The following is a 22,729-nucleotide window of genomic DNA, read 5'->3' on the forward strand; positions in this document are numbered from 1 at the left end:
AACAGCATCATAATAAAAAGAAAAGCCTGATGGTAAAAACATGCCCATTACGTCACTGAGTTCCCAAAGATTGATAGTGTTACATTTGGCTAAACAAAAACCATCAAAAGCCCCGAGCCTTGTCAAATGAGAAAAGAAATTCAAGCTCCAAGTTCAGGTTTTATAATAAAAAGAGCAGAGACTGGTGGACACGCGTGAGTAGCCAAGTTTGTAACAGTGTGCATGCTTGGCTCTGGCTGACACTTTAGGGGGGAAGGAGGTGGAGGGGAGGATCAATCTCTGGCTCTGTCTAAACATTACATGCTTGCAGCAGACCCAACGGAGCCAAGGACAGTCTTTATGGGCCTCTACAATGGACAATGAGGTACTTTTTAAAGTGGGATTATACAGTTACGAAGTCTTCAGGATCAGGACATCCCTTATATTAAGTCATTCGTCCACTAGATTACAACATAAACACACAGTCAAATAAACTCCAAATGCATAGGCCTTAACCGGTCACTCAAGAGGAAAGAAAATAATCAAAAGGCCTGTTTTAACACTTAAACTCAGACGACACTATTCTCTTGTTTGGGGATTTAGGTATAGGGAACTACAGAGAGCCAAGTTTCATTATACTTGCTAAACTGTGGTGCTGTTTAAGTGAAAGGCTAGACTCTCTTGTTGCTATTTAGAGCTTGTTTCCTAGAAACCCGAGCATCCTCTCTTTGCTGCTCTCTTCTTGTCCCTCCAAAGCAAAGCAGCAGGATTTTTTAATATTCTAAATTGAACTGGAAACACGGCTATGCCCCGAGAGCATTGCTTGTGTCAATGTCGTGCTCTAAGAGGCTTACGCTCCGATTAAAATTATGAGTCATTTATGGAAAAAAAAAAAGAAAGAAAAAAGGAAAATGTGATTGTTTTCCCACAACATGCAAATCCAGGTATTATGTAATGACGATCAAAGCACAGTAGGGCAGGTGAACCTGACAGGCAGAAACTCAAGGTGGCACTCTTTGAGCTCACAACTGTTTCTCATTGTCATTCACAGAAATATCTATAATTAAATATTGATCACTTGCATAAACTGGCTCTGCTGGTCCTCACAGAGACAGAATAATACTGCAGCACAGGGAGCACAACTGGATTGTTGTATGAATAGTTTCAGTTTAATTTCTGTTATCTTGAGCTGGAGAGGAAAATGTTTAAGACTAAGAGTTGGTGTGACAACGGTTTCTGTCTATAAAAAACAGACTAAGATATCAAAAACTCATGTATACACAGGAACCAGCAGATTCCACTAAGTAACATAAACAGTTACCTTGGTCTGGCTCACATAGGAAACACAAAGCAACTCTGACAACAGATCGGAGCCAAATTTCCAGTGACGCTGATCTATTAGTGCTCGTGTGGCTCTTTTCTGGCTGCTTTACATTAAACACAGCATTAGGACGAGCTAAATCTTGCACTTAATTTTATTTTCATTTAAACAGTTTGGAGAAGAACAGCTAAATGCACTGTGACTGAGGCCATTTAATACTGAGAGGCCACTCGAGTGACAAAATAAGGTTTGCTTTTCCACAAGCGCACCTCAAGTGTTTCCTCCTATTGAGTACTATTCTGAGTCATACAGACTGAAACATGGCTCTCTATGGTCTTTAAGTACTTGGTTGCCTTGGCAGCTGCTTCAGGACTCCATGGTCTCTGCTGATAAGGAGGAGGAAGAGGCTGTGCCTAGGAAAGCAAGGCTCAAGAAGAAGAAGAAGAAAAAAAAAAAAAAAGGAAGACGAAGAAGAAAAAAAGAAAAGAAAAACCCCAAACCCTAAAATCTCTTACACTATCCTCTTCTTTAACTTGGGGCGTATGCTGATAGTCTACAGTCTAGTATTACAACAGGTTTACTGTATCATTGCTTCTAAAATGACTAAATTGTCATGGATGCCTTGGCATGCAAGCCTAACTGTGAGCAGACAGCACCACTTACATTAATGGAAGTAGAATGGTGAAAGGAAAAAAAGAGCTTTGTAAAATGCAGCTAGTGAAGCATCTTCCTCTTCAAACCGATCACACACAGTGAGGCGGAGTGATGCATCTTAAACTCGCTGTTGCGTAACAGCAATCGTGTCTGTTTGGATAAAAAAGACATCGTCTTCTTGTATTTCTATTTTAGGAAAGCACCGACATGCTGATACAGCTCTGAGTCTTTGCTCTGACATCAGACTGCAGCTCATCACACACAAACTTGGTGAGATCATAATTATAAAGGTTTATTTTCTCCTGCCATGTATGGGTTTAAAGGAAATGTGGATGAGTCACAGGTGTGCTTGCAGTGTGTGTCAGTAGGGAATGTCCCTCTGTAGCTAAAAGCCATCGTCTGCTGGTAAGTTTACTTGATCAGTGACAGGGGAAGGTGTTGCTCGAGTGACCTGAAGGCAAGTTCTGATCATGCTACGATAAAGCAGAGAGAAATAGAAAGGAGGAACTATGATATCAGCAAAGTGCTCAGCTCATGTTTATGTAAATATAAATGCGAACACTTAAAGTAACACAGTTCAAGTGAGAAGCTACAGCGCCTCTCTGCTCCCCCTTCCCTGGGATGTGAAGAGCACAGTCAGAGGTCCTAAAGGTAACCTCAACTTCCCTCTCAATAACATTAAACAGAAGGCCGTGGCTTTTAAATCAAAATCAAAGCCTATTTTTAGACAGCTTCTGTTTTCACATAGCGAGCTAGGAACAGAGACACTAATGGTGCTAGCCATCCACTTATCTCACAGTCGCCCGAGAACAAAGCTGAATCTTTAATGGCGAACGGTTTATACAAAGCAGGACATTCAGTTCACTCAAAGAACAGAACACATCGCCCAACTATCTGTCTTCTGTGAAAAGTTAACCCTAAAACACTAATGTTGGGTGATTTTCATAAATCTCACTTAGTGGTTGTGTCTTTTTGTTTATTTCTCCCACAGTCGTCAGTGATGCAGGGAGACCGTGTCTTCACTGGACAAGGCTCACATGTTACAGGAATGGTTCCAAGCTTTGTTATTCATTTGATTTGATTTTTTTACCCATCATCCATTTCCTAATTTATCACTAATGTTAGTGCGTTTTTATGAGCTCTCCCCAGTGATACTTCTTTCACTTTATGAGATGTTGTATAGGAGACATACGAGAAAAGTACCTCAATTTGTCATGTACTGTTGTACTTGAATATATTTTTATGACAAGTATGTTTTATTGTATATATTATATCGGGTACAAAAAACCTCCCAAAAACCCCCAACAACTACCAGGTGTTAGTGACAGTGTCTAAAGTGTGAGTACAGGTTTTAATTAGTGAGCAAATCCTCTCCTCCACTGAAATACGCTGATTTGTTCCAAAATTTCTCCAATGCAACTGAGCCTCACACCAGTTAGTCTCACGAAGTTACCGACAAGACCTTACCTCGCATACAGCTTTCTAATCTGTGGATGAGCTGGTAGGATTTGCAGCGATCCAGCAGAGTTCGGATAGCTGGAAGTGGATCCAGGATGATAGTTTCAGGATGGGCATCAATGTAGTCCTTGAAACACAGATTTACAAACCTCTTAATTTTTACATTCAGAGAGCATTTACCATTATTATAAATGTTATTTTTCATGTATGTCCACACAGATGCAGTTCTCTGCATCATGACTAAACAGGTTTTGTATTGCTTACAGTAACATAACTATGGTCAAAGGCCATGACTTAAAAAGAAAATTGCCATTATTGGATATCTGAATCCAGATATCCTGGCTATGATTTCCCAAAACTTCTTATTCTGTGTAAATAAACCGACTTTTTGGAAAAATAACTGATGACTTACTAATGGAAATGTTTGTGGCTTTTATTTATTCATTTATTTTTTTTAAACGTAACTAATGTGCTAAAAGGGCAACCATCTGCCACGACACACACACACAGACACAGACACACGAAATGTTAAACAAACATAATCACGTAGACAAATCCAAACACTGAGTTGAAGGGTCAACATGCCTCAATCTGTTTTTGTGTGTAAGCTAGAGAGAGCATGAGATGTATGCCAGCGGGTCTTTATAGGTTACATCACTGCATCTCTGCATGACCTGCTGTTAGATCAGCATGAGGCTGGCCATTTTACATAACTGCAGTCCCCTTCTCTTCTCTCGCCTTCCCGGCTTTCCTCCGACTCAGTCCTCACACCACCTCTCTGTTCTCGGCCGCTCTCCATCATCTCCACACTTGATTTTCGGCTACATGGATCCCTTTGCCAAGAGTTCATTCCGAGCGATTTCAAACTGAGTCACAAACGCTGTCAGGTGGAGCTGGCTGGCCTACACATTACACAAACAGCCCGCCTGCTCACATCGCAACTCCGCTGTCACACACATTTAACATGAAATTAAACATATCGTGCAATATTAAACATCAAGCACATGTACAGTGGAAATAAATGTCTATTTTTGAACAGAGTCTCAGCACACACACACACACACGCTATAGCACAAAGAATGTAAACCGACGCCTTTGCCTTGACATGGAGGACCCATCTGCAGGATTTGCCGGGATCTAACAGGCAACGCTAATCAAAGCCAGTCGACCTGTTATGTAAGTAAAATATGCTGGCACGGAAAAAATAAATAATAAATAAATAAATCCAAACTAATCTTCCAGGAGTTCAGAGGAATACTCTGTGATAGGGACAGTCACTTGCTGAATTCTGCATCTCAGAAGAAGAAATGCAGTTAAACAGAGACAAGAGGGGGAGTTGAGAAAGAGATCAACGCTTTTTAGCAGGTGCTGGAGAGGAAAAGAGCCAGACGTATGTCAGCGTGGGTGTAAGAGAGGGCTGTTCGCATTTCAGAGCAGATCCGTTTCCAGAGAAGAATAAATGGGTTTGTCTTTGGGAATATGGTCAGAAGAGCATCTAATCTGTCCTGCTGATTGTAAGCCATGTCTGTGATGCCACAGTTGTCAAACCTGAAGCGATACATTATTTTTAGCATTTGTGTTAGCCACAACTACAACCAGATGGGTGCGATTTACCACATCAGTTCAGCTTACATAAGATGTCAAGTACAGAGAAGCCCGGAAGACCTAAATTACGACTGTAGCGATCTACACCCATTTGTCAGCGAACGAAAAAAAGAAAATCTACAACAGATAAAAGCGCCTGGTAATTAGCTACAAATGCCATTTTATCTTCGCAGTTTAGTTGGAGAACGCAAATGATATTTGTCCAAGGTTTACTGCGAACACGGCTCGCACCTAGGGCCACTGAATCACCAGAGTGCATCTCAGGACGACATTTTGTTTTCATAAAAAGCTATTTTAGAGATGACGGTTTATTCTCTCCACGACACAACCGGGTTATTTATGATCACAGCTGTGTAACATTAGAATTACGCCAACACATATATTTCCAGTGGAAATGTAATCACAGATGACAGTTGTGTTCAGGTAAACACGCAGAACAAAAGAGGAGAAGACTCAGCCACAAGACTTGGCTGCTGATTTACCCGCTGATATTAAAGTCAACCACTAACTACAGTGGTAAAGTTTGAGTACTGACTAAAAGGAAGAAAATACTGTAATAAAACACAAAACACACACACTTCCTCTGAACTGAAAAAAACCCTACAAAGATGTTATCGATGCTTACAGGATGACATTTCTTTGTAATTCGTACAGCCAACTGAGAGGAGACCTTTAGCTTGAAGATCAACTGGCTGACTGAATAAACATTAAGGCAACGCAAAAAATACAGAAAAATTCCCGTCTCAATCTAAACGACTCATTCGAATGTGCACAGTTCAATTTTATTTAGTAAATAATGATATGAACACTACTAAGCATAGGGTATGCATTAAGATGAATGATGATTAAGAGGGCTGCCAGACGGCTACAGCTAACAGTAGTGGTAAATCAAAGTGACAAAATCTCTAAGCTTTAGCAAAAGGATGAATTATATATTTAAATAAATAAAAAGCCTTCAGAGAACTTATGAAAGGGTCACCAATTATCCACAGGGAGCCACAATATTTTTGTTATGTTTGGGGGAAAACCTAATAATAATTTTAAAACCATCCAACACTGGACATACTTAGCGTGACTCCTAATTCGGAGCAAGCTAATGGCTAATCTATTATCTTAATAGGACAACATGATGTTGACCTATTAATATGTTGCTGTCAACATATTAATGCTGTCAATGAGCACAACTTGAAGCAACATTCATTATTCTGCAAAAACTTGAAAATTGCAATAATATTATAAAGTGAGTGTCGAATTTTTGTATAAACCTGCAGATATGCTTTTTAGCTCTGCAGAATGGCTTACATTTGGAGTCAGTCTCAAGTGGCCACTGTATGAGCTACAGTTTTAGTTTTCTTTCTGAGCCCTTGAGGGTTTCAGCTTGATGAAAACCAGCCACATTTTGCTCAGTACATGGTATTAGGCAGCTAAGAAGTTTTTGCTTTGATTGAACTTTTAAAGACAAAGGAGCAAATCCATGCCTTGCTTCTGGAAATTGACAAGATGTGAAAATGTAAGTCAAAAATTGCACTGGTTTGCACATCCACAGGAATCTAGAGCGCTTTTTATCATACGTAACTCACTAAATAACAAGTCTATATGTACACTGTCAAGCATCAAATGCAGGCCTGTGCTAATATCGACCAGGTTCTGCAGGATGTCAGCGATTGCTCCACTCTCACATCCTGTTTGCCCTTCTTAATTGAGCAGTCAGGGACATGGTGACAGAATTGCGTGACTCTGATCACGATTACAGCTCCTGAGTCACTAAGAGAGAGACGGAGGCATAGTGCAAGATAGTTTAATAAAATTCATTTTCACACCATCTGTACCACTGCCAGATTAATGAATGCATACACAGAGAAGAACAGCATGTTTCTAAAGTAGGTTTTCAGCTCCAAATTTGATGCGTTGAACATGAGATTTTTCTTAGTTCAGGAAGAACAAAAAAAAGTTTCAGAGATAACATTAAGGATTTATGAGTGACCACGTGCTCAAATATAGCTGCTAATGCATGTATGTTCCTGTGATCTGCCTGGCTGATTCTTTGAACACATTACCTGATTCCTTGAACTGGGTCATTTACAATCGTAAATGTAAAACTCGGTCACCCATAAATGTTTATTGCCGGTACTAGGGCTGCAGTCAAAACCAATCAGTCAAAGCCAATCAGTCAAAGCCAATCAGTCAAAGCCAATCAGTGTCGCAAGACTTTTCTGCATTTGCGACATTTAAAAAAAAAAAAAAAAAAAAAGCTTTTTAAAGACCAGTTAATCTCAATATTGAATGTAGGCTGCATAACCTGTGAAATTCTGTGTCAAATATTTTGAGTAACAAATTATTTTTTGGTTATTTAACAGCCAAAATAGAACAATAAATATTAATATTAGCCATGCAATTGCTTCAATAATAGCTTCATCTAGATATGGATCTATGAAATCAAGACAAAGAATAAGTATTAAACAATTTTACAACTTAGATTGGACCTGTTTGATATTTAATAAAACATAAAATTGATGGATGAATAAGAAGTTGGAGTATTTGTTATCCAACTATTAGTAGAGATTATTCATTATGGCACCTACACTATTACCATTCCCAAGGTTAAGGATGAACTTAGACGGTTTCCCACACATACAGTGTATTCATTTTTCTTAATGTGTGTGTGTGTGTGTGTGTGTGTGTGTGTGTGTGTATCTATTTTCTTTAGATTGTTGTGTGTCCAAATGAACAGGCCAAAAGTGTGAATAGCATTCTCTAGGCCTTGTCCTCTCCTAAATTTTGGTTTTTCTATTTGTGAATACATGGGGAGGAGGGAGGGATAAGCAGGAAGACAGACCGATGCATACCTGTACTCTTTGTACCAACAGTACAGCCTGTGAATCATTCTGGTCAGCCTCAAGGATAAGGTCAGTCAGTTTGTGGATGATGACATCCAGGGGTCCATGGTCCTCTAGAGGCTGGGTGAGGTCCAGCTGAAGACAGAAGTGTAAAACAGGTCAAAGATTATTGTGCAGTCTGGGATGTATTAGCCATTTTTGAAATGGATATCCATCAGCAACCATATACACACACACACACACACAAAATAAAAAAAAAAAATTTATCTTTATAAAACTCAGGTGTTACTATTAAAAAGTCACAACTGCTTTGAAAAATCTGTGACTTACTAACGCAATATTATAGATTCTTGGCCCATTAGATTTTAGTCAGGGTTTTAAGTGCTATGGGTGTGGGGGTTATTTTTGTGTCTCTGGCTGCGGAGAAAGGAAGTGTAAAACCAACACTACAGCAGTTACAAATAAGCACTTTCACACCTGCAGTATGCCAGGTCAACATCAAGTCAATCCTGCAATTTGTTGAGTTCTTAAGTCACGGCGTCCCGCATTTCCTGCAAAATCTGCAAAGACCTACTGCTAGTAAATAAGTCATAGGATTTCTGCCTGACCTTTTGGGTTCCTTTTGTTTAACCCACCATTTATTCACATCAGTTACTTCTTGCATACACGCTAAACAGAAAATCTACATATTCATGTACTTGTAGATGCATCGCTTCAGGTATGAAGTGGTACTGGTAAAGACACATAGTTGCAATTAATGTACTCATGAATCAGAATAATGGCTGTAGTGAACTAGCCTGTTATTCAAAATCACTCCTACCATATAGAACAATAGGGGGGGAAAAAGAAGAGTATACAAAGTAAACAGTGGGTAGATTTTGTTTCATCCTGAAAAACACATTCTTTTATGCTTAACTGCTTCCCTCTTACAAGGATGATGAATTATTTTTAAGAAAACAGTGGCTACATTTGGAAAGTCATTAATCTGTCACTTTAAGGCTTATTTACACTCCTAATCTCCTAATACAAGACAGAAATCTCTCTTAAATCTGTAAGTTCTGGTCTAGGAAACACATTTTATTTTCTGACTTTTTGGTTATAAAAACATCATAATGACTGATTTTACATAGTGTTCTACCTCTTTATTTACAGCTTTAAATGTGGATTAGCAAGAGTTTGGTTTTTTTTGCTTTGAATTACACCCGGATTTATTTCTGGCATCATCTTTGAAAACTCCAGCCTCCCTCTGGCTAGACCTCGAGTCTCATTGAGCATATTCGACAGCCTCTGAGAAAAAGCCAAATTAGCATTTGTTTGAAGTTTAACGGTGTTGAAAAGGGCTGTCTGCTGAGACCAAGTAGCTAACAAGTAGACAAAACAAGGCACCAAGTTTGATAAAGCATATGCAGGTTAGCACATGCATGTAGCAACATCACAAGCGACAGAGGAGAGATGCTAGAATTTAGCAACCAGTGTCGAGTGAACATGAACATGATGAAATTATTACCACAACGGGGCTGTCGCTGTGTTTAGACTGTTATGACAGAGTTTGGTCTATGTGAGATAACAACTTTTAAAGTTATGACAGTTAGTTTGGTGTCATGATTGCAGTTTTCAGTTAGTTTTTAAAGAGGTCCTTTTGATGTGTGACGTGAAGACAGGGCAGGAAAAATAACTCCAGAAAAGGGGTCTAGATCAGTGAAGACATGCTTTGATACACATTAATCATTAGAAAACTCTGGTTAGACACCAGCAATGTGTTTTCTAACACATGTAATAAAAATCTGGCAGTCTTAAATATCTGAGGCAGTAGTTCCCAAACTTTTTTTGCTGGGCCCTCTTTGTTTTACAAGAAAAATGTTCCCCCCCCGCTCCCACGCACGCCCCAATACATCCTCCAACCACACACGCCCATATTTTGCTCCATTGCGGTTTATTTCACACCTCAAACATTTAGTAAACAATTAAATAAATACAAGTAATCTGTAATAAATTACAGTAGTAAGAAAGTAAACTACTAACTCTTTTACGCTACGTCTGCACCTACACGGGTATTTTTGAAAACGCAGCCGTTTCGTCCACACGTAAACAGCGTTTCAAATCACCGAAAACTGAGATTTTTTAAAACTCCTTTTCTGCGTTTACGTGTGGACGAGGAATACAGAGTTCGTCACGCAACGTCAAAGGTATGTGTCTTTTTTCACGTCAGCTGTGCGCCACGTTATTGTTTACATGAGAGGAATTGCAGAATGGCAGATAGAGACAAAATACTGTTAATCTGACTATCTTCAGGTTTTACACGCAGTTACTGTCCCTCCATTTACAAAGGCAGAGGCGTCACGGTGTCATTATTTTACGTGTAGCTGTTTTTTTCCTGTGTAATAATATTCAACATATCAATACATTTTTCAAAAAAAATGCCTCTCTGTGCAAAATGGGTTCAAAAACATAAACAGCTGTGGGATACTGTTTGTCCGTGATTTGAACCGGGGGATTAAATCGTGGCAGGATCAGCCTGATATTATTTGTATCCCACTGTAACTTTACTGTATAAAGAGCTAACATCTCCAACATGTCAGGAGTAGTTAGTAGTTGGTCATTACAACAAGTGTTTGTGAACTAAAAATCAAGAATGTGGGATACTGTTTGTCCGTGATTTGAAGAGCCCAGCGCTGCTCCCAATGAAGGGAAAACCAATTCTGCAGGGGAGACCTACCTCCGCACTTGTGCAGGTGAAGCCAAAGAAAAGATATGCTTCATCATATTTTCTAGTCTTTGGCTTGGAAGGAAATTTGTTTGGAAACATATTCAGCGATGCTTCATCTCCTGCTTTGCGTCTGTGGAGGCGCCCCGTGCTAGCAGTGTCCAAGCATTATTTTTTTTCCCCCCTTTTCATACCGAACCCCCCCCCCTGCAATGGCTCTGCGCCACCCCTAGGGGGCGGGCCCCACACTTTGGGAAGGTCTGATCTGAGGTAACCCCTTACACATTTAACTTTGCACATTATCAGTTCTTGAATGTGCAAAATATGGTACTGGGGGGAAAAAAAAAAATCGTATAAGGTACAGTGCTAACAAGCACGATTAGCTCATTAGCTAATCAGCTAATGGGCTAATCGGACAAACTCAGACAAAAGACAATGCAGCCACACCTTTCCAAACAAGCTAGAGGTGGGCAGATCCCCAATATCCTTGTGCAATCCATACATTATGCAAACTGAGAGTGAATACACCTTAGTCACACAGGTGTGGATCAATACAAGAACTGTATAACTGTACAGAGTTTCAGTTGGTTTAGGATAGGCCACTTCCAGAGCCAACATCTTCTGGTTAATGATTGTTAGAGATGTGATGGTTAGTTACTAACTTGAGTACTTTTGGTCGAACTCTGGTAAATCAGTTGTACAGGAGTGGTATATTGGTTTAGATAGTGTTCTTTACAAAGAGCATTTTGCACAGAGGAAAATGCAATCATACTATAACAATCATAGCATAAGTATGCATGTATGTAACCGAGGAGACCAAGCTTGATGAAACTTTGGATAAACATTGTATAGGCCATATAGATGTTGAAACTCAATGCCCTAGGCAAATATTTAATTAAAATCCCACAATAGTATACATTTTATAGGTCAATTTAGCAACAAATGGGATGTCAGACTAGACTAATGTATTACAATATAACATCATACTACACATGAATGCATGTTTGTATATTCCTTAGCATAGAGTGGGAGTTTGTTAGTATGGCAAATATTTGAATTTCAGTGTGGTGTGAAATACTTTCATATTTGTAGCATGAACAATGAATACTAGACACCATGCAGGCTGCAGAAAATATTCCACCATGCAAAGAAATGTCACGACATGCTGCTTTTCAAGTTGAGCTGAATTTCTTTAAGAGCTCATTTTCCTATATCAACATGGCATTTCTTCCTCTGGCCATCTTAATACTGTTGGATTTCATTGTAATGCACTGAACATTCCTGCCTGTAGAAACACGCCCTTCAGTTCACACCCTTCAGCAACATGTTAACATGAACTGATTCTTGAAAAGTGAATCTGCATCTGTGTTGTTTGTAACTACATGAACTGAAGGCTTAATATGTACCAACATAGTTGAAACTGTACAGAACATGATCGCATATGTAACTTTACTGTTACCATATTAAATTAAGGAGAGCAGAACCTCTGATTTTGGTAAACTTTCAGTTTTGTTTTAAGCTCGAGATGTTAAACATATTATTAACACAGGAGTACATAATCTTACAATCATCATATCACCCACCCCAAGTCAAGAGATCTCTGGAAACCTCTGAGAGCAAAAGCTTTCTGATAAATATTGCTGGTACAGTTTTTACATACAAGTGTCTAGTGGATTCAAAAGTCACTCAACCAGTTTCATGAAGTGAAATGCAATGGAAACAGGAAGGCAATCGATCATATTATGTAACAACTTCTACAGCATTTGTAATAAAAAAGGTTTCAAAAACAAACACTGCTTTATTGAATTATTGTTGCGCCTATCCAGCAGGTTTATCAGGAATCGTGTGGTCATAGGACACATAGACACTGTGGTGCAAGCATATGGCAGATGTATAAAACACATAAACATGCTGCCATGACCTGACCAATGCTGTGTTAGCAAGTCATACTCATAAAATGTGTTGTCACCTGTGGTCAAACAACTACTGAGTCTTTAACACTAGCTGCTGTGAGCAGCAGTGATGACAGGGCTACGCCAGTGGCAAGAGCCACCTTTTTTTTCTTTTTTCTCTACCTAGCAGTGTGACAGGGCCTGCCTGATGGGGATTTGTCTCTACTGAGGCACTGCTTTTAATCTTCTGCTTATATGACACACAGAGGGCCCATCCACAGCCTGGCCCTGCCACAAAAACAGGACTCTAGATTGTGGGGTCATCACCCATTGGCAAAGACACATCACACAGGATGAAGCTCTCTCTCCTCCCTGTGCACTGACAGAATGACCCTGCTTTAGAGCTTATCCCAGAACCCAGCAGTAAAGTCACTGATGTCCTTCTAAATGCTAAAAGCAGAAATGTCAGCTGATGGTTTTCAAAGTCCCTCTGGGACTGAGAGGTAGCAGTGGGCCGTAGTGGTGACGGACAGCGGAGAAAAAAGGCTGGGTCCTGGAGGGAGAGGGTAGGTCAGGGCTAACATATTTTCAGCTTTGATGTAGCTCTGCTGTGGGGCCAGTCTCTCCCCTATGGGAAACTAACATTCATGATCTTAAGCAAACAGCAAAGACAAAGCTTGTGGAGTGCTTTGCTCATCAGTAAGTACACTGCACACAAATTATAAGGACCACAGTCATTATTTGGCGATGCCTCTGCTTAGTCTCATTCTAGTTCAGCTGCATCACACCTGACTTTTGCTTTGTTGTCAGGCAAACCCAAAGAGTATGTGCAGAGAACAGACAGACATGTGATAAATCATTTATTCTGTATGCCATGTTGCAATGATGGCACGCTAGGGTGAGTGTGCAACAAAGAAAAAAAACAAAAAAAAACATGCATGCACAAGTCTAAGACAAACTGTGGCTGCCAGACATATCTCACATCAGCAAAAGATTAACACAAAAGGAGAGTCTCCAAATTCTCCACATAAAAACTGTATGGAAGGTCAAACTGGGAGCTAATTAGGCTAATGGCTCTCTCCTCAGCAGTTTACAGAGAGAAGACTTATCCCTGCTGAATTGATTGTGCAATCTAAGCTTTTGAGGAACTGCCTTTCATCACACGATCAACATAAATGCTTTGGTAAGTAAAGGTTACCCAGCATTAGACAGGTCTGATTTTACTGCTTTTGTAGGTAGCTTACAAAAACTTTAAGTAACTTCCTTAAAAGGCGGACCAAGTCATGCAGGATGAAAATGAACAAACTGCCAAGATGTTTTCAGGTGAGATGAAGAAATAAAGCATCAGCATAATTGTACCAAGCCCACTGACAAGAGCTGATAAGATAAAGGAGGTACTGCACAGTCCATTGTATTCAGACCATTGACTAAATCATTCGTCAACCACCCCTGAACTCCCACTACACTGCACACATGTCACATAAAAACTGGGGGAAGAGATAAAGTAGCATGCCGGAAATTACCTTTAAATTTTTGAAGCACTAAGGATAATAAAAACAGCGACTTGATAAGTTTCTCTGGGCAGCCAACTCAAAAATTGGCTCATCATTTGAGATTCCTTTTCCTGAGAGAGAATACTGGCTTTCAGGAGAACAACCCTGGTGAGTTAATCTCATCATACCCATGATATACACAACCTAATGTAGGGATCATGGGGAAACTGGCTCTTGTAGACTCAGTGCTAAAGGGTCAGTATTGATGAGCTTCAAAAACGTGCACAGGGGAGGTAATGGAAAGATGAGAGGGATGAGGGGTACAGCAAAGGTAAGCCTTGGTAGAGCCTAGAGGAGAAATCATTAAAGTCTGACAATGGAATCTTTTTCACTTTCGTCAGTCCTGACGCATATACATACAGAAGGGTTTCCCACACTGAAAACAGAAATATAAAATTAAGTCCCTTGGGCGGCCAGATTTAGCAAAGATCTGTTCACACGAGGTGACGTCATAACCACTTTCAACCTCTTGGGGAATACAACCTCTCGGGAAGTGCACCTCATTAACTCTGTCACTTCAACTGTGGAGCTTTTTTCTACACAACAACAAAACAAGACAAAAAACAACTGGTCTGTAAAACAAATCACAGTGGGGCTGTGATTTACCCATTTACTATTGGTGGGGACCTGAACTTAAAGATTTTCCGCTTCTTTTGTCCAACAAACTATCCAAAAGCCATACATACACAAGTCTGATATAACAAAAGACAAAGAAAAAAAAGTTTCTACTTGAGAAGCTGTTGGGTGGTTTCATTAAAACACTTCTGATTGATCAAAGTCGTACATACAGCACATAGAAAACAAGCAATTTATTGTGCATTAAGGCTGTAAACCGACAATGAATCAACAGGTTTTTATGCCAAAAGGATTCATTTAGCCTTGGATTTTCAGGGTTGACTTGATAGCACAAGGGCCAGCCTGTCTGTCAGACCACATGGAACAAGGTTAGCTGATTACACTGGCTGACAAAAATAAAAAATAAAAATCTGCACCAAGCAGCAAGAGAAGGTTAAATTGACTTGACATCCACAAAAATAGCAAAAGTTGTCACTGTTTTAAGCTTTTAAGAAAGCATACCAAACAATAATAATCTTCCCACTACTGTAATTTTCTAAGTCTCTAAACCAATTAAAACTTCAAGACTAATTTGTTTACCTGCTTTCCGTCTCCCTGTGTCCTCTCCAGAAAGACTAGGTTTAACGCGGACCTATGTTTTGACTTTCCCCATATATACACTATCCCAGTGGTCTAAACATCAGAAAACATATCATAGATTAGAAAATAAGAGTCCCCAGGCTCCAAATTCACTAGTGCAATAGGAAACTAAATCTTTGTACAACAAGGCCAAAGTAGGACAACGGATACTGTTATCTTTGTTTCTGATGTGGCCACGACACTGCAGGCACTGACAGGAACGGACACAGCGCGGCCACCCAAATCATTGGTGTGCATTCAAAAACACTTCTGGCTCTGTTAGTAAACTGAACTGTCTCGACTGGCAGTGACAGCCCAGCTAAAACTAACAAGTTTATGCTGATTTATAGAAGTCAGGAGAAAAAAAACCAAAAACAAACAAAAAACAAACAAACCCCACAACAGTGAAAAGCAGGTAGTTGTAGATGAACTAGTAACAGAGAAGATAGCAGCACCGTTCCAAGCCCTGGGTACATCCTAACTTTGGGCCTGTGAGGATCTGCGGTCTCCCAGGAGGGGCTGAATGCATAGTGGGAAACAAAGCCCTGCTTACTTTGGGACTATTCCCAGGACAAGACTCTTTCTGGGTGTGCTGATATTGTCAGCACAGCGAGAGGAAAAAAATAACCTCAAAGTGAAGGAGAAAAAAAACCCAAAACCCAATCCCACAAGATAAAAAGAAACAAAGTAAAAGGCTGAGAGAAAGGCAGGATAATTTCCTCTTTAATTTCAGAGAGCACTCTAAGTGACAGATACTGTTGTGCACAGAGCTCCCAGTACTTCGTGACAATTGTTACTATGCTGCTGAATGGCCTGTGCTTACTTACACTCTATAGTATGCTGGGCAAGAGCCGTTAATGACAGCAGCTTTTCCTTCCCTGAGGTCCGTATTTACTGGGACATAGCTCAGCACTCAGAGGTAAATTATTACTATAGGCAGACTAGTATTTATTTTGGTACACCAACAGCTCCCACTGAAAAGAGCTGTATCTTCTTCTATTTATGCAATTTTATATCATAAAAGTATTTCTGCTGATATGACTTTTAACTGAGGATCTGAATACTTCAACCCTCCACACACACTCACAACATGAGAAGCTGCTCGCCCAAATAGACTCTTGTGACAAACAAGTTGAATTGAGGTCAGGTGTTGAAATATCAAGTTGGGATGACTTTCATCACAGCTTAACAAGGAACATGGGCTGTTGTGATATACTGTGACCAATGACGCTACATACAAAAAAAGCAAGACTGTGAAAAAACTACATCCTGTCTGTAGGAGGTTATGCACTTAGTAATTGGCCAAAGAAATATATCAAATGTAAAGTGTTGTAGGTGGATTGACTTTCAGGCATCAAATATGAATAGCAGAGATTCAAAAGTATCACAGCACAAACAAACAAACAAACACATGACCAAAGAAGTAAAAAACACACAAAATCAAACTGTGTGCTCTTCTTACCTGAACAACTTCTATTCCTCTTTTCCTGAAAAAAAAGGACAAAATAAGACTTTTTATTTTGTAGAAGATATAAGATGAAAATGCTCAGAAACAGACATTGCTGTTTATTTAAGGACCTAAACGCTAAAGGCGTGTTATATAAAAGTATATCATGTAGTGTAGGTGAAGATGCCTTTGTTGTCTTTGAGTCGTACAGACGTAGGCTCAAACATTCAGAGCAGAAGACTGATAGGAAGTGAAAAGCAGAATTAAAAATAAATAAATAAAACAAAACACACGCGTACGCTCGCTCACGTGCACACATACACAGCTAAATGATGTACGATTGGTCTGATTTTAAATATTTATTTTTCCATTTGTGTTACACCATGTAAGACATGTTTCTCAATCATTTGTCCGCACTTGTCTTGCTTTCATAACAGTGGTTCCTCCAACTGTGGGGTGCTGACCGAATACTAAGTTCTAAGGGAAACTAAACAAACAAGAGTGTGCTGACGTCATCACACCAAACTTTACTTAACTAAAATTCAACTAAATCCACTTTTTTTATTGGTAATTATACAAATAAAAAGATTAAAATTGGTAGAACACGTGGTGTGAATTTTGAATAGGTTTTTGAGAACCACTACCTTTTAATCTAACACAAATCTTTATGTAAATTCACATCAAAGGAGTTCCCCTCCATAAGAGGAATTAAACAGAAACTCATATCTCTCCAATAGTTTAACTTCATGAACAGTAAGATGCCTGAACCAGGGACACATAAGCCTTCTGCATCTGAAGATAGGAAATAAATGAAACATTATCTTAATTTAGCCACAAAATTTATCTGCAAGTAAGATTATTATGATGGAAATACTAAATCCCACCCACAGACCTGGAGAAACTGCAGTTTCTGTGCAGTTTCTACCTTTTGGGAACAGCACAGAAATACTAGACTTTGGGTAGAAATAAAAAAACAAAAAACAATAGGACACAGCAGTATTTAAATATATATGCATAAATTTAAATGTGAGATGGCTTATCTCTTTTGAGAGATGAGCATTACTAAACTGGCACCACACATTTAAACCTGCTGGGTGTATGCCGGTCCTAACACCTGCACTGAGAGGAAAACCTCAGCCCAAACAGAAAGCAGAAGAGAGGGCATTTGTACAATCCTGGTTCAGCTGGCTCGGCGAAACCCTACTAGGTCAATACAGAAAGTTAGCCAAAGAGTTTCTACACAGCAAAGCATAACAGGAAAAACTCCAATGCTTAATGCAGCGACTCCTAGTTGGGGGAATTCACAAAGAGAACACCACCAGCCTAACACTACATCCAATTCATCCTTTCCAAGCAAGCAGTTTTTGAGGTTGCAGTCCCATGGTAACAGCAGTGCAACCATTCACCGCTTCACAACAATGTGGATATTTAATACTGCAGCTGGTGCGTTTCATGCGACGTGAATGAGGTCTTTAGTTTCGTGAGATATGGAGATCCTCTGCTCTGCTATATTGTTACACGGTCAACACAGTGAAAGGGAAACCTTTCTCTCTCACACACACATACACAACCACTTTGATACAGGCACACTGTACATCTATAAACCTGGAAGTTTAGCATTTAAGGCACATCGTGTGGCATTAACAGTTACCAAGTTGACAAAGGGTGTAAATGAGATGGTGACCATAAAGTAAATAACATTTTATGCATAGCTAATTAACCATACAGAAAAGTATTTTGAGCATTTAAAAAAAAATAATTTTTAAAAAGTACCAATTATTATCCAAGGGAAAACGTAGGCCATGAGGATATTCAAGATTTGTCTGTTAATATTTTACTCCGTGGGGCTTTACTTAGGTGGATCAGCCAGCTATACTTTGAGGTATTTATTTATTTTAACCCTTATCTGTTTAAAACCTAGATTAAATGAATTACTCTCGATTTTGAAAATTCAGAAATTGATGTTCTGCTCCAACGACTCTGTGAGCTAAACGGCATGAAGAACATTCTGGAGAGGCAGCTGATTTTTGCTAGTCAAAAAATACAAAGCTTCTTTCGACTACTCCCTTACTCACATGGGATCACCACAGCAGATGGATTCACAAATTTGATTTGGCAGACTTTTAGACTAGAGGCCCTTCCTCTCTTCTCCTCTTGCTCTTGAATTGGAGACCTTTTACCTTTTAAATATACATGTTATTAATTATTTGTTTATTTATCTTTTTCTGCTCATTTCAGGTTTATATACAAGTCTTCCAACAATTTCAGTAAACTCCTTGCATTTGTTATTATTAGTATATTGTAGTATAATGTAGATGAGAGTTGTGGTGAAACTGAAGAATGAGAAAATAATATTTTCAGATAATCTAATGAAAATCAGGGTTGCTGCTTTTTAAAGCATCAGGCATGTGTGCCAACTGAAAAGATGCCTCTCAACTGCTGTGCAAGCTGACATGCGGACATAAACTCAACTAGCTCTGACCAGCAGGAACCCCAAAGTCCAGATGCAAGAGACAGGACAGACTCTTCAATTATGCACACACAATGTCAGCTGCTTACCACATGATGACAGGGGAAATTCTGTCCAGTCACTGTTTAAAAGTAACACTGACACATGGTTTATCTTTCATAATAATAAATGATGCAGGGAAACAGATAAATTTAAACCATCAAGTAAAAATTGCACTTCATGAAATTAAGCACAAAGGGTCACTAAATGAATTTAATACTACATAAAGTCTCTTTAATTTGGAACAGACTTCCTCAGACGCACAACACCAGGTCCAGATAAAGTTTAAAATTGCCACATCCTGTACCTCTTTTCAAAAGTCGCGGCTTTTTAGAAAACATACATGCAAGGTGGTAGGGTGTTCTTAGTGCCATCCTTCCTTTCCTCATAACATTTGTTTTCTATGCTACATGACTGGAGTAGGAAAAGGAGAACTTGAAGAAAAGTTTCCCTGACTAACAGGGAGAAGTAGTCATGTGTGAACATATAGTGAACATATACAAGCCACATTCACTTTGTGGCTCATTTGCAGTTATCTGCTGTGCCATTTGTTGCAGTTTTCAAAGGCTATGCGTCACAAAGACCAATTCTTAATGCTGAGCCAGAGCTCTTCGTGTCAAACATATCGAACAAACCTATATCCAGCTCATAGGGAAGAAGGTGGTGAGCAGGATGCAGGGAGGAGGGGAGGTATGCTCGGAGCTTTATGTAGAGATTAAAAATGTTTCGTGGATTACAGTGTGGTAATCTGTGCTGACTCAATCAGGTTGCTTTATGAGGCAACACACTGTTGGAAAAGGTGAAAATCCTTCTGGAACATATCAACATATCTGATGTACTGAGGCACATGTGTGCAAAATCACAGGACCGGAGATTACATTGTTTTGTCCAGCCTCTCTCAGATTTTCAAGACATGTTACTATGTGATAACTAGCCCTCATACAGTGCAAGTAGGTAAGGTCACATCGAGCCAAATACTTATACTGGAAACTAGTATGATACCTACTAAAACAAAAAACGGCACAGTGAACCAGCTAGAGCTTCTCTCTCTCACCCTTTCATATTGCTATAAGAGATTCAACAGTTGCTCGGATTTTTTTTTATTGCAAATATTCAAAGGTAACAAATTGTGTCTGCTTGATTAACGACACCCATCTCTTGTCTGAAGTGTCTGGGGAGTTGCACACACTGAAAAAGACACCTACAGGAAAGTGAAAGTGAGAGTAGAAGACAGAAACTAATAAAAGCACAGAGTTTTGTCTTTTTCCCCCTTTTTTTTGACCTCACTTTAAATGTATTTGCTCATTTATTACTAAATTTTTTTGTTTACAAAGTTAGGAAACAACGTCTAAGTCAGGGCTCATATTAGTGGAAAAATCTCAAGTCCATTAGCACTTGTATCCGAATGGTACCCAAAACCGATACTGTACTTCAGTATCTGTACTGAAAACGTCAGATTGCTGCATCACCAGCAGCTAGGCAGCTGTTGCAATGAGACTATAAAGCGGCTGTCTCGCCCTAATGCCCTTTGACAATCTGATATACTGTACAGCACCTATCGTAAAACAGCAAGGACGAGCTCACATCTGCTAAGAAAATATAGGCCCTTCAGCTTGTGTAACACTTGACTCAGCTGGATAAGAGACACAACAAAATAGTGTGCACACAGCACTCACATAGATGCGTCTGTCAAGGCTGGGGGAATCTGTGCAAATTCTTACACCAGCCTTGACTAAATTCATGTTAGGACGATGCATTTGGTAAGAACAGGTTTATTTTCTGTTGATAAACAGAGACAAAAGCCTCAGACTGAGCTAGCACTGTTCCATCTACATATGATAAAAAATGATATGGTGGTCAGAGTTGAACATCAAATGCTACTTTTTAGATACGTTAATAAGGAAGAGACTTTTTCTTTTAGACCACATTTAGCTGCTTTAAAGTTTAACGCTCTGAGCCAACTGACCTAATAATAAAACTGGTTTTGTCAGCTTATCCTGTTACACATTTACCATGCACCAACAAGCACTGTGCCAGGACATACACAAAACAGGCTTGTGCCTGATCCTTTGGGGAACCCATTTCTTCACAATACAACAGAAAAGGAGATTAGCAGTACGGCTTCAGGCCACATCAGCAACCTTAAATGCTTAGCATGCATGAGTAGGGATGTCACTCACTGACATTTGGTGAGCACGTTTGTGTGAAAAGTGCCTAAGAGCTTAAATCTGTGAGAAGAGTCCTCCTTGTCACAGAGCCTTAAGGGGAAGTTTCGATGAATTGTCACATAACTTGTTAACCATAGGGGCCAACTATGTGAATGCATGTAGTTTGACGGCTGTTCTTCAATCATTTCAACTGCACACAATAAACTGGAGTTAGTTAACGAACCTGCACAGATCAGCAAAGGCCTGGAAATTCAGTTTCTTCATCTTCTTCTCGCTGAGCCAGTAGCCGACTCTCCGGCCTTTCAGGAAAGTCTGCATTTCCACTGTGCCCCTGGTCCTTTTTTTGCAGGTAAATGGTGCAACTAATGACTCAACCTGGACAGACGAGAACAGACCCCCCCCACACACACACACACACGTTAGTGTCACAACAGCCAACCAGGGAGCAATCTGGGGAATAATTAAGTTCACTGCTCGGTTACTGATACGTTGCTCCAAAGCAATAAGTGACGTCTTCTACCAGTCTGTCTCTTGGATATTCACGGTCTTGTGGTTAGCATGATATAGTTTCCAAACGTAATATTACAGTGCATCTGGCTGAGCATCAGCGAATCCCACACACTGACCCTCTTTTGCTAACCCCAACTGCTAACGTTAGCTGGCTAGCTATGTAGTGACAATCTCCAGAGCTAACCGATGGCGTGCAATTAGGAAACGCAAGCTAGCTTCCTAGCTTTACAGGCTGAACACAGTCGTAATACGTGCCCATAAGAAATGAGTGAATTGTTAGCGGAAACAGCTCCTGGTTACCTAAAAATAAGGCAACTCCCTCAACTAGATAAAGCTGACATCGGGAGGCTATAGAGAGCTAACTAACCTGGCAGTTTTAGCACAGTTCCCCTTGAATTTGCGTCCTCTTCAGAAACTAGCTCGCGTAGTTTGCCATTCTCAGCCCGTTCGCTGGAGAAGGAGTAACAAGCACGATGACAGGCACCGCTGGGCTCACGTTGAGATGTTGCTGGTGTTTTCTCTCTCAGTCTCTGAACTGGACTGCCCGCACACACCCAGGATCCAGGAGACTGATGCCGCCTTCACGACCCCCTCGGAAAACACCACCCCTGCCTGACTGACTGTCGAATCACAGCGCGTCTTGCTTTCACGCGCCTTCCTGCTTCCACTAATGATTATCTTTCCTGTTATGATATAGAATAATCGAGTCATTGTTTATCTATAAAATGTAACAAGATAATTAACGAAAAGACGTCCCTTAACTATATATATATATATATTATCGTCATATTTTCCCATTTCAAACCCCTCAAATGTTAATTCATGATTTGAATAATTAGAACAAGTTCTGTTGATTTGCCTTTCTAATAATAAATGACGAGATGCGTTAATACTTATT

General features: G+C 39.8%; 1 protein-coding gene across 1 annotated transcript in view; it reads right to left on the reverse strand.

Moving 5' to 3' along the window:
• LOC146686561 (inositol-tetrakisphosphate 1-kinase-like) overlaps positions 1–22,474 on the reverse strand; it is a 32,937-nt gene extending 10,463 nt beyond the window's left edge. Inside the window, exons 1-5 of the mRNA XM_085442647.1 lie at positions 22,199–22,474; positions 21,545–21,696; positions 16,660–16,684; positions 7,864–7,989; positions 3,422–3,539 (exon numbers count right to left, since the gene is read on the reverse strand). Of these exons, the coding sequence (XP_085298773.1) occupies positions 3,422–3,539; positions 7,864–7,989; positions 16,660–16,684; positions 21,545–21,639 (364 nt within the window). The 5' untranslated portion in view covers positions 21,640–21,696; positions 22,199–22,474. The remainder of the gene's footprint in view (positions 1–3,421; positions 3,540–7,863; positions 7,990–16,659; positions 16,685–21,544; positions 21,697–22,198) is intronic.
• Between the last annotated feature and the right edge of the window lie 255 nt (positions 22,475–22,729).

The sequence above is a fragment of the Copadichromis virginalis genome, linkage group LG19 (assembly GCF_057382275.1).
Source record: "Copadichromis virginalis isolate Kocher_CV1m ecotype Utaka linkage group LG19, C_Virginalis_male_GT1.1, whole genome shotgun sequence".
In the NCBI taxonomy this organism is placed as follows: Eukaryota; Metazoa; Chordata; class Actinopteri; order Cichliformes; family Cichlidae; genus Copadichromis; species Copadichromis virginalis.